General features: G+C 42.6%; 2 protein-coding genes across 8 annotated transcripts in view; both read right to left on the reverse strand.

Moving 5' to 3' along the window:
• rasl10a (RAS-like, family 10, member A) overlaps window positions 1–4,740 on the reverse strand; it is a 30,497-nt gene extending 25,757 nt beyond the window's left edge. The window contains exon 1 of the mRNA XM_010898868.4: window positions 3,513–4,740. Within this exon, the coding sequence (XP_010897170.1) occupies window positions 3,513–3,728 (216 nt within the window). The 5' untranslated portion in view covers window positions 3,729–4,740. The remainder of the gene's footprint in view (window positions 1–3,512) is intronic.
• Window positions 4,741–9,312: 4,572 nt separating this feature from the next.
• Window positions 9,313–18,201, reverse strand: part of ap1b1 (adaptor related protein complex 1 subunit beta 1) — a 32,736-nt gene continuing 23,847 nt past the window's right edge. For 4 of the 7 annotated variants that reach the window (XM_010898864.5, XM_034296421.1, XM_010898866.5 and 1 more), the window contains 4 exons: window positions 16,083–16,169; window positions 14,710–14,864; window positions 12,882–12,890; window positions 10,785–10,859 (listed from right to left, as the gene is read on the reverse strand). In XM_010898864.5, coding sequence (XP_010897166.2) covers window positions 10,785–10,859; window positions 12,882–12,890; window positions 14,710–14,864; window positions 16,083–16,169 — 326 coding nt within the window. Of the gene's footprint in view, window positions 10,860–12,881; window positions 12,891–14,709; window positions 14,865–16,082; window positions 16,170–18,201 lie in introns of all 7 variants that reach the window. The other 3 variants (XM_010898862.5, XM_010898867.5, XM_010898861.5) reach the window with 2 other exon arrangements.

Genomic DNA, 18,201 nt, shown 5'->3' on the forward strand with positions numbered 1-18,201 from the left:
TCCTTGGTATATGGCTGATGCAGGTACAGCAGCGCTACAGGGAAACTCACTATTTTGGCCTCTGATGACCCATCCGTTTCATTCCACTTTACTGCTAAGGCCAGGTTAAAGGTTCTACCAACAAAGTACAATCTAAACACTGGTACCGGGCAAACCTATACAGAACAAATCTGTTCTGTATTTCACATGCTGTGTCAAATCAAATGGAAATGCTCTTTCAGGAAGGTAAACCCAACCAGTTTGTTCCCTGGTGTAAAGAAAGACATTGGTTTGGCTGAGGAGAATCTGGAGAGTTTTGTGGTAGACTTGACCAACATGACTTTGGAAATGAAAGGGAGACCTGGAATTCTGACCAATCTAAAATGTAACACACAATTTTAACCAGGGCTGAGCTGCAATATAACATGTGACAATGTTAGTGTTTGCCTTTCTAAAGGTTTATTATTAACAACTGTCAAGGGGTTTTCTGTAGCTTTTTTAAACCTTCTGTAGCAGACAATTCCATTCTAAGAATATGGATATTGTCCACCATATGACCAGTATCCAAAAGGTCCTTGCCACAGCTTGTGGGTAGAAGAAGTTGGGTTACAGTTAAGAAAAAGTAAATCCACTTAACGAGAGATGAACAATTGACATTTTAACTTTTTAGGTGAGACGTTTGGGAGCCACCCTTAATTTCTCAAAAATGTTGACCTGGAATGCAGGTGTGATGCAATTAGACATTCATCAACACCTTTAGCCACATATAGAGTAGTGTACACACACTCTTTTAGAATCTACACATCTGTGTTAGACTGTGTCAGTTATCTAAACTGAGGAGTAGATAAGGCAATAAAAAGAGAGCAGGAGACGAGTGCAAGCACTTAAGAGCTGTAAAGGGCTGTGACACTGCGTGCCAAATCTAACAAAGTCAAATCGCTTGCGTGCTTCCAGTTCCATCTCCTGATTAGAGCACACAACATTCCTCTCAGAACTGCCAGGAACCAAGCAGACAGCCTCCATCACCAAGGCCAGGCGCACGTGCCCTGAAGCTGGACAGCTGGGTGCCATCTGGTAGGTGGTCCAGTTGTAAAAAGCCAATAATGACTTACTTATTAAGTTCTACAAGCACAACATATGGATAGATTCACATCCCTTCCTGTGCCAGAGGGTGGAATAAGGCTGAGGAGCCCAGAAAGAGTGAGGCAGAGACTGCATGTGTGTGTGTATTTTTTAAACACATAATACGTAACCTGTAACCTGGGCTTATCACTAAACTCATGACCTTAGTTTCCATAGCAACTACTGCTCTAAAGAGCATCATATAAAATGTACTGCTTAAATGGTATTAAGGAAAACAATATGTATAGATGAAAATGTCCATGTGCTTTATGTAACTTGGGGGAAGAGTAACTACCAGTAAAAATGTTATTCTTCAAGGCAAAACAGATTTTTGGGCTTAGTTAAAGTGAAAAAAGAATATCATCATCATTCATACAGTTTGTTGGAAAAGGAATATATTTTAATATTTTAGTGGTTCAAAATTCTAAATGTCAGTTGTACTTCCAGTCTAACTTATTTAAGGTACTTGTTCTCTAAAAAGTAATATAAATCTGAATAAAAGAGGAACCAGCACATTGTTCTTGCTTGTATCTGTGTTGGTTGTTAATTCACTTATGTATCAGCCCCAAGGCCTTCATCAGAGTTTAGTGTTCTCATTCTCTTCTGTGTGTGCTGGTTGGTACTCAAGAGTCACTATAATAGGAGCTGACAGTGTGCAAATTTGGGTATTATTTGGGTACAAATTTGGGGAGCTCTAGTGGCAAGCAAGCAAGCCACTTAGTCTAGATAAGTTAGTTATTTTACAATTTAGTTTTTCTGATGCAGATGCACTTTTTTAAGGCTTACTCGTTGCTAAGCACCCATAGACTGTACACTTCTCCCAAAGACCTAGTCTTTGCTTGCAGATAGTTAAATCAGATAAGGCTAAATAGTGATAAGGGTCCTCAAATGTTCTGTAGAATGACAGGATTAGGAATATTTTAAGTCAAATATTTTTCTTATCTGTTTTTGGAAAAATGTAGGCTACATGACTACGTAACTATCGCTATGTGACTAAAACTACAATATTGGTCTGTTCTGCTCCGTATCCTGTTTTTTTCCCAACTACAAATGAGCAATGAAGTGTGCTCTCAAACAGATAGCATTTCTCCACATGCCCTGATTTATAACGGTTCACCCCGTACTGAAACTCTCATCCCTGAAACCATGTTATCTGTTAGCAAACTCATGATGTTGCTGGCATGGTCAAATGCGCAAACCAACAACAAACCCACAGTCAGTTTCTATGGTGTCAGTAACACTAGTTACATGCCATTCACTTTGTGGTTATTAGTGTTTGATGCTCTTAGAAACACAAATTTCTCAACACAGGGGTTGACAACTACATCAATAACCATGTTTTTGTGCAACCTCGACAAAGATATATGGTGTTATATTGCACAGTTATATTGTTGTCGCTAATATTTAATATAAACATGGCTAACAAAGATTGAGAAGAGAATTATCTTCAGACCCACTCGTGGAATCAGTGACTTCAGAATATTGCCCCCTATCAGTCATCTAGTGCATGTGTTCCCAAATTGTATGCACCACGAACTGGGGCACACAGACAGAAAACAAGCACATCCACTCATTTGATTTAATAGACCTCAGTTGCTATATATTGTGATACCATGTTCATCTGCCCTGCAAAGTGAATTCCTACCTCATAGCAACAAGACTTGACAGAATGCTACATTTAAATCAACTTAAGTCTACCTTTCCTGGCTCACTACTGTATCTGCTGCTACCTGGCTAAAGAAAAAAGGGTCTATTTTAATAACAAAGAAATTTGTCCAAATGCTATTTACTGACCTCACTTAAGTTCAATTGAATACAAATCTTGCTTAGTGAAAGTAATTTTTTAAATTATATTATTGCATGTCAATTATGTCTGTGGAAGGTATGGGAGGGACTGTTTTTGGGACACACTTCAATGTCAGATTTAATGGTCAGTCCAAACGATCAGCATAGGTTGTGTATGTGATTTTTTTCACAAAGATGTTTCAGGAGTTAGATATTTCCTACTATTTTACAGACTGGGATGTGCTGAGACTATTGATTTGTCATCCTGAGTGATGAATACTAGTAGAAACATTTTTTCATGTCAAGACCAGACGATCCAGCAGCAAACTTTCCATGGCCCAAAATCAGTCTGGCCCATAGGTGTGTATATCACTGCATGTAAACTTATAGCACACCATGCATGTAACCCTGTACCCACCCCCAAAAATTTAAATCCATGAACAATTCTACTTTCTACTCAAAAATTCTACTCAAAACTTTTTTATACCCTATACTAATGCAAACATGTTAAGTTTGGAGAACAGTTTGTCAAAAAATGTATTTCAGACACGATGAGCCAAACACTTAGAGAACGTTATTCTGCTTCTCATGAAAAAATTAAACCCCAAATGGAAGTTGTATCTTACCTGGCTGGAGCTGGAGGGGAATGATGAAATTGGCGGGAGATCCAAAATCTTCAAGTCGTACATGTTACCGTTCAAAATGACAGAGGGCCTGTACACATACCTGGCTCTGGTGGGAGTGTAAACCTCTGAGAAGTCATTATAAATAAATTGACGGATTATTGAAGTTTTCCCGACTCCGGGAGCTCCAATAACAGCGATACTTAGCGTCTCCACCATTCCTGGAACATCAGCACCATGGACAGCGACAATAAACCAATTTGCAACTCGCCAAAGATTGTCCTCAGAGCTGATTCGTGAATAAGCTATTAACGCTGCTGCTGTTCTGACATAGGTCAAAGTAGAAACATTTTACCTCGAAGTAAACAGTCTATTCATTACTTATTTCTGCTGTCCAAAGACCGGAATGAAATTAGACTAAACCTAACCTTAATTAGGAAAATAAAGGTCAAGTCATCAGTCTTCAATAGCAGGGTTTTAAACTGTTACGTTCGCTGATATCCATTCTGTGTCAATTCGATGGAAAAACAATCCCTGATGTTTATCGATGAATAGTCCTAAAAATGTCCAAAAATCAATAAATGGGGAAGGAATTTTTGTAACGTGTCCGCATTCCATAAGGATAAGAAGAAACTGTTTGCTAATCTTCAGGGGAACAATCCCCTGCGACCTCGTCCCCTATGAGGGAGCGTAAAGTCCGTCCTCGAAATTTCCACAGTAACATAATCTCATTCACTGTATAATTTCTCTCAAAGCAAACAAGACCATTATTGCTTTTCTTATGGATTTTCAGTCTGTACAAATATTCTCTCCGCACCTCTCATCTCCAGCCGATGCAGCAATACTGACTCCTTGCACTCACCAAAGCCTTGGAGAGGCACTAAACCACCAGCTTCGTAGCTACAGATTGATTCCCACGTGCTAGTGAATGAAAATAATCTGCTATTCACAACGACAAAACGCAGTTAGTAATTCAGGTTGGAAGACAATCCGAAAACATACAGGCAACCAAATGCTGCATGGACATCAAATTAATGTATCTCTCAGCGCACTGGTGCGTCTGTCCGTACGGCGTGCGCGTGCCTTGAGTGCTTGTGTGTGCGTCCAAATGCTTTTTCTGTGATTAAATGTGTATGCTTTGATAATAATTATCATTTATTTATGTGCCTGTTACCAATTACAATAACAATCGCGCAAGAATATTGTGTAAAGAGCTACAATTTAGAGGGCAAATATGGTACTTCAATTGAAGCACGAATGATGTAGACTGTCACATGAGATGGTCAGCGACGTGTCTACCAAATTTATATTTTTTCCCTCATGAAAACAGAATTCTTAAAGGAGGTTCCCATGAAGGGTCAAAATGGCCCATTTACGATTTCATTGAGCGCAAGGCACAAGCGCAATTGACTGATGGGTGACCAAAAGCTAAGTGTGGGATAACGGATGAGTCCTCCTCATCAATAACAATACCGTGCGTGGCAATTAGGGTGTCACATATTATTTATTATGGTACACCACCATTACAATTCACATCCAGTCTAGTTACTGCACTTGCTCCTAAAGCAGCGGCGGTCATAAAAAAGAATGCTTTCCTTGTACTTTCAGTAAACGCATTCAATGTAGCCTGTGTTGCCAACAATGAAACCCTGCTTCTTCACTCTTTGTCTGTCTGTATGAATTCACAAAAACGAGCCGGGAGAAGGAGAGTGACAATAACGTGCTGCTGCCATTTCAGTGATGGATACAGCCATAGTGGGACATTGACTGAAGTAATGCAGGGTGCGTTCATGTCGCATCAACCATTATGAAGTCGCCACATTGTTAAAAACGATAGCCTACACAGAGTTGTTTGCTGCGGAGCGGATTATGAAGATTTTACAATCATTTTTTTTTTTTAAGTAAGGTTATTTTTAAAGCCCAAGGAAGTCAAGGGCAGTTAATTAGTCAAAATATACTATCGAACAAACCATAAAGAAAATATTCACATTCCACAGAGGGGCATGACAAATAGTTCTTTAAAATTCGAACAACAATTATCTCCAAGGGAATGCGCATCAATATATCTTTAATATTTTAGAACATAATTCGACTAGTCAAAGTCCAACCAGGTGACAGGTGTAATGGAATAGTCTATATTAAAGGACCACCTTGCAAAAACAATTATTGGTTTAGAAGACGAAAAAAGACTGACAACCGATTCTAGTCTATAACAGAGTAAATATCCCTCACCAAGCCACCCTGCAATTTCAGTGCGGTGGTCATTTGACCGGCGCGCTCCTTCAAGTTAATATGAAACTGGTTATATTTCCATAAAAGTCACAGGCCTTTATGTACATAGCCTGGCTGACGCAAGCGTGAGCTGTGACGCTGAGTTAAGTGTCAGACAGACGTTTCCGCCCAAATTTGACAGCCTGGAGACTAGGTTAAAACCAGACTTACGCACCAGTGCGCCCATAAATAATGCAGTTCTTTGTATGAATAGTTAGCTGCCCCTGTTCATTAACTTAACCCTCTACTGTACATTGTTGCCCTCAGGCAACACAAAACGTTTTTAACCCCCATACCCATATCAGATTTTAAAAAATTATTTCTACCAATCACAATGCTTGTAAACATGTTCAAGAGGAATCCAATAATATATGGGAGCGTCCATCACACATCATTTGGAGGCGGGACATCCTTTTATGAAAAGCAACCTTGTGGTGACATGGGGTGATCAACAGGTAAGATCAATTGAATATTTAGCATGTCTAAATTAATATAATATGTAAATAAAAAATGCATCTGTGTGTATGAATGTCTAGAGATTTAGTCTACGTTTTGGCAAGATTTAGTTTTTTATCCATTCAGAAATTCATCTTTTCTTTGTGTTGCCTCAGGGCAAGGTTAGGCAGCAAGGGCTACTTTTCATGGCGCAAATCATGCTCCATGTAGAACATGTAATTCTATGTAATATTATAGCTTTGTTCATTGTCATCATATCAATGGTTCTTCACAGAAAATAGACGTGCGTTAGCTCAATTATTCTATGGAGGAAGTACAGATCCTTATCAGGCTGTTAGGGACATTCCTTAATTTTCTTATGTCTACTTTCATGGATTCTGAGCTGTTTTTATTTTGGCTGTTTTTGTATGAAATGCAGAGTCCTCTACATGAATATGAACAAGTACATGAGGCTGTATGCCTTCATATCTCACATTGCACAGGGCCTGTGCAAGTGCAGCAAGGACTTGGAGCGGAAGAGAGACCATCCAAGTGGTGGGCTCTCCCAAGACTACGCGGAGAAGAAGAAAAGGCAGGGACTCACTGCCTCAATCCCAATTTCAGATTAGATTGGATTCAACTTTATTGTCATTGAACAAGTACAAGTAAAGTACAACAAAATGCAGTTAGCATCTAACCAGAAGTGCAAATAGAAGAGGGCAGAAAATGAGCACCCACTTTTATGTGTATTAAAATAATTATGTATATGTAGGTTACAAGTGGAATGTATAGATGTGCAATGAAGGTATATGCAGCACGGATGGCAAATCTATATGTGCAATGAAGGCAAGTAGGGCATAAACATTAACAAGTATTAAGCATAGTGTATATTACAAGTGGGATAAATAGTTATGCAGGTACAAATGGATTGCATCTTAAATGTGCAATCGAGGCAAATGTGCAGATGTCTACTTGGACTACACATCACACTGGCCAGTCAGGAGTGACAACAAAGGTGCAGAGTTCCTGGGTGTACAGGCACACCAAAGGTTTAGTGCAAGAAACGTAATGCACATTTTTGTTTCACTTGCGAAAGCAATTGCTCTTTAAAGTTTCACATGGAACGAGTTTGCAATGCTGAAGTAGACTAGACGCTGCTGATTACACTTTGAGTAATTGGTTCACATTGTTGTGTGATCTTCATTATGTTTCAGGTTAGTTATGTGTCACATACAGATCTGAAAGTGTTTTTTTCTTCCTTTTCTCATTAAATATATTTTCAGGAAAATCATGAGTTTTCTTTGTGTTTTAGTACCCTTGTCGCACAGTGTTGCCCTGAGGAAACAAAATATTTTTGAGTGCTGGGGGGGGGGGCAGACTACTCCTAAAAATCCATTATGCATGATAAGTGATCCTAGATAATCCAAGAAAATAATTGTCCCAATCTAAAATCAAAATGTGTGCAGTAGAGGTTTAAATTCACTTCATAACTAGGACAGATAGTGGTGTGTTGATGTTGTAAACTATAACTATAGAAGGAAGACTTAGTTGCTGCCTAAATCCTATAGTTCTGGCTCCATCTCTGCTGAGGGCATACAGTGCCTCATTCTGATTTCAGAACCTAATATCATTGGCTAAAAAAACACAACAGCAAAGATATATCACTGAGTCTTTATTCCACACTCATTCCACCCACACCACTTGGGTTAAATCAATATCAGTGATCAAGTCCTTGGCCAGTTGATGAGCACATAATTACACCCCCCGCCCCCCCACTCCAGCTGTGCTGCTCCAGAAAGGGGGCGCTACAGCACTCCTGGCCAGCCTTGTGCAACATTTCTTATTATAGGATGATCAAATATCAGGGTAATAACACTTCAGTGAAGTCACACACCCAAATACCAAATTAGAAAAAAACATTCCCAAAAATAAATTTGGCATGCTTGCAAGCTAATGTTTATGGTTGTAAAATAGTAGTGGTTCTAGTTCAATAATCTGTATTTTAAAGAAACCAGTTCATGCTCAGTTGGCAGTACAAAAATATTTAAGTTGTGTTTCTGGCCTGTACTACTGTCCATCAAGCACAGTATGCCTAGGTGGCCAGGATTTGGCGAGGCTCAGATCGCATTTCCCTTTCGATTTCCTTTAACAATGCCTAACATTATGCAAGCATCCTAGGTAATACTGAAACAGCACAAACAATGTGGTAACACCATTCTTGATTGATATCCTGTGAATTTAGAAAAAAGAAAACAAGTCATTTGTGAATCCGATTTTTAATAGTTCTGTTCAAATGATGTACACAGTCAAAAAACATCTTATTTCTCCTTCACCAGCTATTTTACAGCTTCGCATCACACACAAATCAGCTTTCGAGACACGCACACACCAAGTAAATGTACTCATCTGAGAGCAGTAAGACTGTTGTTAGACACCTGCTCTAAAACGGGTCCAGAGGCTTTGGATTCAACAACGCCAATGTTTAAATATTCAATTCATTTTCCAGAAAGACACTAGGTATTACAGAATGGTGAGTTCTTCTCATTTTCATTATACAAAGAATTCATGATGTCCTACCTATACAGTTAGTTGTTTTCTATACAGGTAACATATTTAACATACAGGTGGTTTAAGCCTCTTCATGACTGAGGGAGCGAAGGGAGGAAGGGAAAGCAGTCCCAGCAGCCCTGACTGACAGAGCACAGCAGAAACAAAAACCCCGTAATCTGTGTCCCTCCCCCACCAACGGTATGCCCAGAGTTAAACTCCAATTACAACACAAAGAAACGACAAATACATAATGGAATGATTTTAAAGAATAAAGGTGCACGACTTTAGGGAGAGGAAGGTCTGTATGTAGTAGTGAGATGTATGACATTGCCTTGACCGTCATGGAAACACTCCGGAGCTAACACACAAACACCACACACACACGAGAGCTTCTGCACAACACAGACAACCCTATTGGGCACACCATGAAAAAACAACCGACACACACACACACACACACACACACACACACACACACACACACACACACACACACACACACACACACACACACACACACACACACACACACACACACACACACACACACACACACACACACACACACACACACACACACACACACACACACACACACACACACACACACACACACACACACACACACACACACGGCAGTTAGTGTCACTTCCTGGCAGGAAACTCCCATACCCTTTAAAAATAAAAAAGGAACCAGAGGGAGTGGAGACATTGACAGCCGAGTTGGGTAACAGAACACAAACACAAGGTGTTTATCAGGGAAATGTACCAATCGTTATGATCACATTTAAATGTAAAGCACCGAAAGGTATACTGAGAGTGGAGATGGAACTGTTGATTGCACACACTAAATATAGGTCCTCATTTGCAGAGAGACGAGGTGAGAATCATGAACAGATGTGGCAGTCAGAGGAAAACAAGAAATGGTCACGTGATCAGGAGCCCTTCACATTACAGCCTCAGTGTCCTCTAACCACACCCGTCAAACAGCCCTCCCAGGAGTCTCAGACTAGAGGCTCATGGGAGGGGGGTGGACTGGAGAGCAGCAGGAGGTTATGTCTCAGTCGATTAAAAGTTTGTGGGGTGATAACATTTTATTCACAGAAAACCACAGGTTCAAAGTGAACACAAAGGCCAGAGTCTGAACTCTGAGTGAAAGAGTTGCTCTATTGAAAGCATTAGGAACCTGTGGGCCAAAAGCCTCAGCAGTTTTGAAATCAAACAGAGGTTCTGAACAAAAGGGTGTAAAAGTAGATGACAGAGAGAGAAGACAGAGACCAGGTCCCCCAGGGAGGACCAACAGAAACCAGGTCCCCCAGGGAGGACCAACAGAGACCAGGTCCCCCAGGGAGGACCAACAGAGACCAGGTCCCCCAGGGAGGACCAACAGAGACCAGGTCCCCCAGGGAGGACCAACAGAGACCAGGTCCCCCAGGGAGGACCAACAGAGACCACGTCCCCCAGGGAGGACCAACAGAGACCAGGTCCCCCAGGGAGGACCAACAGAGACCAGGTCCCCCAGGGAGGACCAACAGAGACCAGGTCCCCCAGGGAGGACCAACAGAGACCAGGTCCCCCAGGGAGGACCAACAGAAACCAGGTCCCCCAGGGAGGACCAACAGAAACCAGGTCCCCCAGGGAGGACCAACAGAAACCAGGTCCCCCAGGGAGGACCAACAGAAACCAGGTCCCCCAGGGAGGACCAACAGAAACCAGGTCCCCCAGGGAGGACCAACAGAAACCAGGTCCCCCAGGGAGGACCAACAGAAACCAGGTCCCCCAGGGAGGACCAACAGAAACCAGGTCCCCCAGGGAGGACCAACAGAAACCAGGTCCCTCAGAGAGGTTGACAGACAGCAGGGTTAGACATTCTATGTGAAAGGACCCTTCAGAAGGTCAAGAAGAAGGGGAGCAGAGGACAGGGCCAGGGGCTTTGGGGGTCCAAAGTAGCTCTATACAGTCAGGGTCAGTCTCCATGCCTCTGGTTGCTCCCCCTCCCACTTCAGCCCAGTGAGGAGTTCAGTTCTTCAGCACTGCTTCACAGCACTGGAACACACACTGGGATACTTCTGGGGCTCTGCACTTCACAGAGATCTAAGGAGAGAGGAGACACAGACAGTTACTACAGATATACTCCGGCTAAGAAAGGAGATGGTTGTCCATATCTGCTTGCCAGGTGTTAGGTGTTGAGAGGACCTAGTCGGTAAGAAGGCAAGTTCAGAGGTTCATCCAAAGCACAGTTAAACATGCTAGAGGGCAAAAGACTGTTAGCCATGTTGTTTGCTGAAAGACACAGTCAATTATATAGATGATCTACCTAAAATCTAAGTCAACCAACCAAAGCAATAATAATAGAATTTCTAAATCGACAATATAATTTGTTCAATCTCAGGAGTCAAGTGACTTGAGAGAAGTATAAATGAATGAACCAGACAGAATGACACTTTTCCAGGTCATCATTTGATCAAACATCCTGGACCAAACAGCAGCCTGTCCGTTATGAATCCGTACGGAGAGGACAATGCCCAGTATGACAGCCCACCCTTCCATACATCCCAGAGTAGCTCCTTCGGATTCCATAGTCTAGCCAGCTAGTGCAATGCAACTAATTGAGGGACTTTATGCACGGCCTGTTTAATAAGCGTTGTAATTACTTCAGCAGCTTCACCTACTCATGCGTAAAGAACAGAGGCCTGAATAAGCCACCCTCACACCCCCTCCATTTCAGCAGAGGCATTTCATTTTATTTGCAGGGGTGAATTCATTAGCATTATAAATACTGCTTTTTGTTATCGGTTTGGGGTGGAATTAAAAAAAACAGCCCCTCACCCCCCCCCCCCCCCCCAACTCTGCCTCTCTCACACCCAGTCTGCTTTTGATGTTCAGAGAGTCGGTTGCTGTGGGATTTAATACAGCTCCGGGAATTGGTCTCCTTCTCATCAGAGCTCACGCTTGAAAAACTAATATTCCCTAATATGCCTCACAGCGCAGCCTTTTGACAGGGAGGAACGGACGACGGTATTGTATCCATGTGTTTGAGGGAGCGAGAGACTGCCGTCACATTCCAGCGCTCTGCTCTAGACAAGCACTCTCCCGCTCCCGTCACCTCCCTCCCATCACAAGGCGTTGTAAACGCTGCCGAATCATCTGCCTGTGTGAGTCAACATGAGGGTGGAGTGTGGGGGAGGGAGGGAGAGTTAAAGGGATTCTTCAGGGGTTTCGCCAATGAGGCCATTTATCTACTTCCCCAGGCAGATTAACTCACGAAAAAGCTCTTTGCGTGCCGTCTAAAGGTGAAATGGCAGCCGACACTATAGACTTAAAGGTTAAAGGACGCCTTCGCAAAAAACCCAAGGTATCCATTTCAGGACAGAAAAAAGTAATTGGCTATGTAGAAGAGGGCCTGGCAGGGCAACAGTTGGAGGAGCGCAGGAGACAGGAAGAGGTTCAGACCGCAGCACCATTAGGTGACCAGAGGGAGGAGTAAGCGGGTGTGTACACGGGCACGTCTTGGCGCTGGCGGTGACGGAGCATGCTTCTCCCACACCCTTGCAATTAGCCACTCTACCCGGCCGGGGGAGTGCAGCCGCACTGTCATTGGTCATGCTGTTGCCATGGGGACAGGAGGCGAGGGCCCTCCGCTCCACTTCAAAAGGTAGTGCTGAGTGGCAGTGCATGATGGGAAAACTGTGACCAATTAGGCAGAGGAGCCCTGGTCTGACTAACACTAGGAGTAGACCCGGTTCGTCATCACAATACTTGCAGTCTTAAATTTTCACTGCCTTTCCAAAGGGAGAGGTACAATCTGCTCACAGGCTGAGGAAAATCTATTATTCTTTTCTCAGGCTAAAAATAAGCACTCAACACAAGGTTGTTAGGTTGACTTTCACTTGTCATAGCGAGAGAGCCTCAGATCTATAGAGCAGAAGAAGAACAGAGAGCAAGAGTACATGCAGCATGTTAGAATCTAAAGTTTTGGATACAAAGACTTGATGTGACCATCTGTAGAGAGGAATAGACTGGGACAGACAGGCGAAAACAGCCAGGACGGACGGCAGAGGGTGAATCCAGGCAGAACGATGTAAGCAGAAAAAATGTAATAAAAACATAACAAACCTCCAAATCCTGCACAAAGGAGAAATAGCACAAGGCAGACCCAAAAACAAAAACAAGACAACAATCAAAAGAGCAAAACAACAAATGACTAGACATGATATCAAAACACAGTCAGTGATTGATCAAACACCTCAGTTGAGTCATTTCATATGAGCCTGAAAACCCTTTCCTTTGAAAAACAGAAAGACAAATCCAGAGGCTTAGAGAAAACTGCCCAGGGCTTTACAGATTTCTATGAAATGACTTATAGGTTATATGACAGATAGGTTGAGTCAACAACATAATATGGGTATGAATCAACAGAATATTAACTTTTAAATGTGAAACTACAGGCTAGTGTTTTGTCGCCAAGTGAGAGCAAACAAAAGACAAATGGACTATGACAGATTAACATAAATAGACTTATCCGAGTTGAGGAACCACGAGGACAGTAAATGCCTGTAGTTCATGAATAAAAACATGATCCTAACGCATGTTGACTAATGAGGCTGGCTGAGGAGTCAAATCAAGGTCACGACTGTGGACTGATCCAGCCCAGTGTCCTGGCCCACAGCTAAACCTCATACCAGGAACCACACACCACATATACACATGAGGGACTGATCCAGCCCAGTGTCCTGGCCCACAGCTAAACCTCATACCAGGAACCACACACCACATATACACATGAGGGACTGATCCAGCCCAGTGTCCTGGCCCACAGCTAAACCTCATACCAGGAACCACACACCACATATACACATGAGGGACTGATCCAGCCCAGTGTCCTGGCCCACAGCTAAACCTCATAACAGGAACCACACACCACATATACACATGAGGGACTGATCCAGCCCAAGCTTCGTGAGGACCGATGATGGAGACTCAGTCATAAGTACCCAGTCCTACTCTAGACACTCTGCTATCGATCACCTATCACTCCAACGTCCTCGTCATTAGTCCATGACTTTAGCGCCCCTTAAACTGCCTTTCAATCTCCGTGTCTTCAATCCGACTATACGTCCACTGATGCTAAAGCAGTACTCATCCCCATTCAGTCCCATTCTCTGTGTCTGTCCCTCTATGATGTCACTCAGGTTATTCTTATGCGTTCCTTTCCTCTTCGTACACCCACAGACAGACAGGCAACCACTTTGTTGACATTCTGTTTCAGTCAAGACAACTCAGTGCCGCCACCTGGTGGCAGACAAACCGACAAAAATCTGAAACCAACACGAAGAGCTAAAGCCGCGGTGCGTCCAACGTCACCGAAACACTAAGAGACCAGCCACGTCAGCTTGGCCAGAATGCAGTAGATACATGAGTGGGTGCTCTGCCGTGGAAGGACACAGACTTTGGGCCTCATAAACCCACAAATCACCATAGCATCCAATTACCCCTGTCTGACCTTTGTCTGACCTTATCCTGCCCTCCCGGTCCATCTCCCTTCAGCAGCCCCTCAGCAGACAAACTATGGGTGACAGGGCTTGGGTGTGGGAGACAGGGCGCTATAGAGTCTTTGGCCTTGTTAAAGGCACAGCTAAAAGACGGAGTTGTTCAGAAAAGCTTTAAATGACTTTTGTTCATACTTTTCTTGTGTTGTGTGGGTCTGGACAACCACAAATACCTTTGTTACCTGCTTATAATGTCCTGTGTTTTGGATTGTATTGCTATATTACATATAAATGCATAGATTTGTCCTCATCCGCACCTTGGGTGTGTGATAAGCACTTTACAAATCAAAAAGTACAAGCGTGGACATGCTGAATGGCAACAAGCGGTGCGCAGCCCCACAGCAGCACCTGTCAACGGCTCCTCCCGTTGTTCCCCAACCATCCTCTGTACTCACCGTGTAGTTGGGGTTTCCCGTCTGGACCCGGAGCTCCGCCAGCACCCAGATGCCATTGGACAGTTTGATGGACATGTAGAGCATGTCCTGGCCTTCCACAGTGCGCTTGGCTATGGTGAAGATGTTGCTCGCCTGCAGCTTGTTGCTGGCAGCATCTGTTTAGAGAACAGCCCTTAACCACAATATTCTCGCTCATCAAAATGTTAATACAGTTCATGTTTTAAAACTCGCCAGCAGACAAGTGTTTGAGAGGAATGATATTAATGACTGTAAAACACTGCATGAAACGACTGGCACACCCGCTATGCCTACTGGAAACTGCATCACACTGGGGCAATATGACGGCTCCATTTGAAATGTCTCCAAGTACAGAGCGGGTCCATCAGCTATATTACTATTCAACTTTGAAGGGCCTTAGGATGGCACTAATTACAACCAGAATGGGTCCATGCTTTTGTTATATGCAATAACAGTGTCTGGTCATATGCTACAGATGGCTGGGAGACACTGCCATCTAGAAGGGCCAGGCACTAGTTCATGTTTTATATAAGGCAGTCATGTATAAACGTCCTGACCATCAAACAGAGAAGATTAGAAAAGCAGTTACCAAACACACTCAAGACTGCATAGCGCTGGAGATAACGCTTGATTTCTATTTATTTACTGAAGTGAAATAAATAAATGACATTTTTTCATTCATCATCTGCTCAGGGCAGGTTACAGACGGAGGTCTGGGTCTTTTACCTTCAAGTCCATATCAGTCAGTTCTTAGCATTCCTATTTACACCCTAGGTCTAGTCCTCACAGTTCTTTCAATCTTCCTAGAACACAATTCTTTTCATGGTCTACGAATTTATTCATCTGCAGAGCACTGAGGAAACTAAGCCACTGTCGAACTAAGCCCTTGCCTTTTCATTCAAAACAGTAACTATTTAATTAAAGTTACTCTTGTTGAAACTACCTGCATCACAAAGACATATTGCTTACTTGCCCACAATATGATCCTCTCAATGTCACACTACAGGGAGGTCACGCTATAGTTTTCCCATGCTAAATTCTATTCAGGTCAATATACTATATGCTGTAAGTCTTTTAGCTAAGAACTAGCGGTTGTCATTCTTGTATTAAAGAAAATGATCACATGTAAATAAGGCCATCCGTTATTTAAGTAAATACATCCATTAGATACAACCACGACCTGTCTGAGCTCCAGTTTGTTTTCACAGCTCCTCAACATGCATTTTAGTCATTTAGCAGACGCTCCTACCCCCACCTCCCGATGCCAAGCTGTCTTCACTCATTAACAAAGTAGACAGGCACATTACCCACTACTTTGGTACCGCCAATCCCTACTTTATCTTTGTCTATCTCACCTGAGTTAAGATGACAGTCTTTGATCTGGAACTGAGACTCGTTCTCATTAGGAATGTCCTTCCATGTGGCCAGGAACACCTGTCGCTCTGTGGGAAGACACAAAGAAGGAGTTACGGCTGTGGGAAGGAACAAGAAACAAAAGAAAGAAAAAAAACAAGCAAGAAAGAGGCAGAGGAAGAGAGCAAATGGAAATAAAAGATGAAATCTAAAACAGTTGGACGCTGGGCTGAACAGCGCTGTCCCTGCTGCTTCTCTAGGATCCGGAGCATTAGCTCCCCGCCTCCGGCAGCAGCCCTGCTGGTTGTCCCATCTGGAGACTCCACAGGGGCACAGACACAACCACCACATTACCAGGGACAGAATCAAACGGTGGGAACTGAACAACAGGATCAATTGGACCCGAAGTCACAGATGTGTAATCTGAGAGCAAACGCATGACAAGATGGAAGACCAAGGTCAATAATGCATTCCGTGCATTTCAATTCACTTGTATCAGGTGTCAACATTACTAGCTGAATGTATTTGAAAGTGCTTTTTGTTTTGGCACGTATATATTTTTAGTGTATTCCAGTTGATCTATTTTGTACATCACAAACTTAAAACTTTGCACAAAAAGGTGGTCCACATTTACCAACACAAGACAATTGTTTTGGAAATTGTAGACCATATTTGTTTGTCTCCATTTCAAAAGTCTCTATTTCATTGTTGTTATGGACACATTTTGTAGATAAACTTTAAAAACTGCTATGATTACAATTTACTGTGTTGTGTGCAAGTTGATCTTTTACTATAAGTAGCTTAATTTACCTTGTTTCAATTAAAATATTCAGACATTCACCTCAAATCACTGTGGCGGAGCAGAACTGTTGCATTACAGATTTGAAACATGAGGGTTTGAAATAATCCATCCGACAGTATGTAGTGGTCTACAGTGGCCAGTATTAGTCTTTCAGAAGTGAAGATGGTGGAAGATGAGATGCGGAGAGGTACCTCTAACCTTGTTAATGCTTAGGAACTGTGCATGACTGATCTATGAAGCCAAAAGATTTATCCAGAGGGCTTTCAAGAAGTTCAGTGGATGACACACACAGAGTTTCATCCTCATACATGGTGAATTTATGGGCAACGTTTTTTATTTCTGCCCTGAAGGTGGTACACTCCGCAGCAGATCCAGGATGGAGGATACTTGGAAAAGCTTTTTCTCCTGGTAATAAGCTAGGTGTTTGTTTCTCAGTTTCTTCTGTGGGGTTTTTCACCACAGTTATGAAGGACAATGCTGAGGTTCAAAACTCCCTGAAACATGGAAGTATGTATTTGGGGGCCACAATATTTGATGTGAACAATCTGTGGCAATCTCCTAGTTGGGAAGGACTGAGAAGGTACGTTTCACGCTGAGTGTTGGGGAACAAGCAGTGTGCCCGAATTGTCTTCTGCATTGAAAATGTAATCGACTTTAGAGCAAAACTTTAAGGTCATCTTTAATGGTGAGCTACAGTGTATGAAGAAAACACCTCATGCTAAGGAATGGAGAAATGATCCAAATCAGAGGAACTCACAGGATGCATAATTTCCTCTTCATTACCTCGCTGTTCTCTTGACTGACTCAAAATTAACAAAGACAGCCACCATGATTCTTGAATTATCTGTGGCCACAATTTTTACATTGCTGGAACTCTTGTAGTGGTCCAATATCTTATGTATTGGAGAGGTTTTCCCCAATATGGTGAACTTTAAATCCCTTGCAAGCCAGTATAACACTGAAAGGTCCAATTCGAGAGGAACTGCAGAGTCATGTTTTCCACAATTAAGCTGGCCAAGATATTGGTGTTGACCAGTTGACAAGGATGAGTACAGTAGCACTGCATTTAGTGGGAGAAAACATTGGCTTCTTAGGACAAAAGGAAAGGGTGAGAACATAAAGGCGGCTATGGTTTTGCAATGCCGGCACTGTAAAATGAACATAGCAGAAAGTACAGTCTGAAACATCAGGCAAATTTAAAGTAACTGGACAATAGCAATTATTAAATCTTTGCTTATAATCAGTTACGTCAGACATCAAACCATTTATGGGTGTCCTGGCAGGAAGGGGCTTTTCTACTACAAGATACATTTCACTTT

The sequence above is a fragment of the Esox lucius genome, chromosome 13 (assembly GCF_011004845.1).
Source record: "Esox lucius isolate fEsoLuc1 chromosome 13, fEsoLuc1.pri, whole genome shotgun sequence".
Classification (NCBI taxonomy): domain Eukaryota; kingdom Metazoa; phylum Chordata; class Actinopteri; order Esociformes; family Esocidae; genus Esox; species Esox lucius.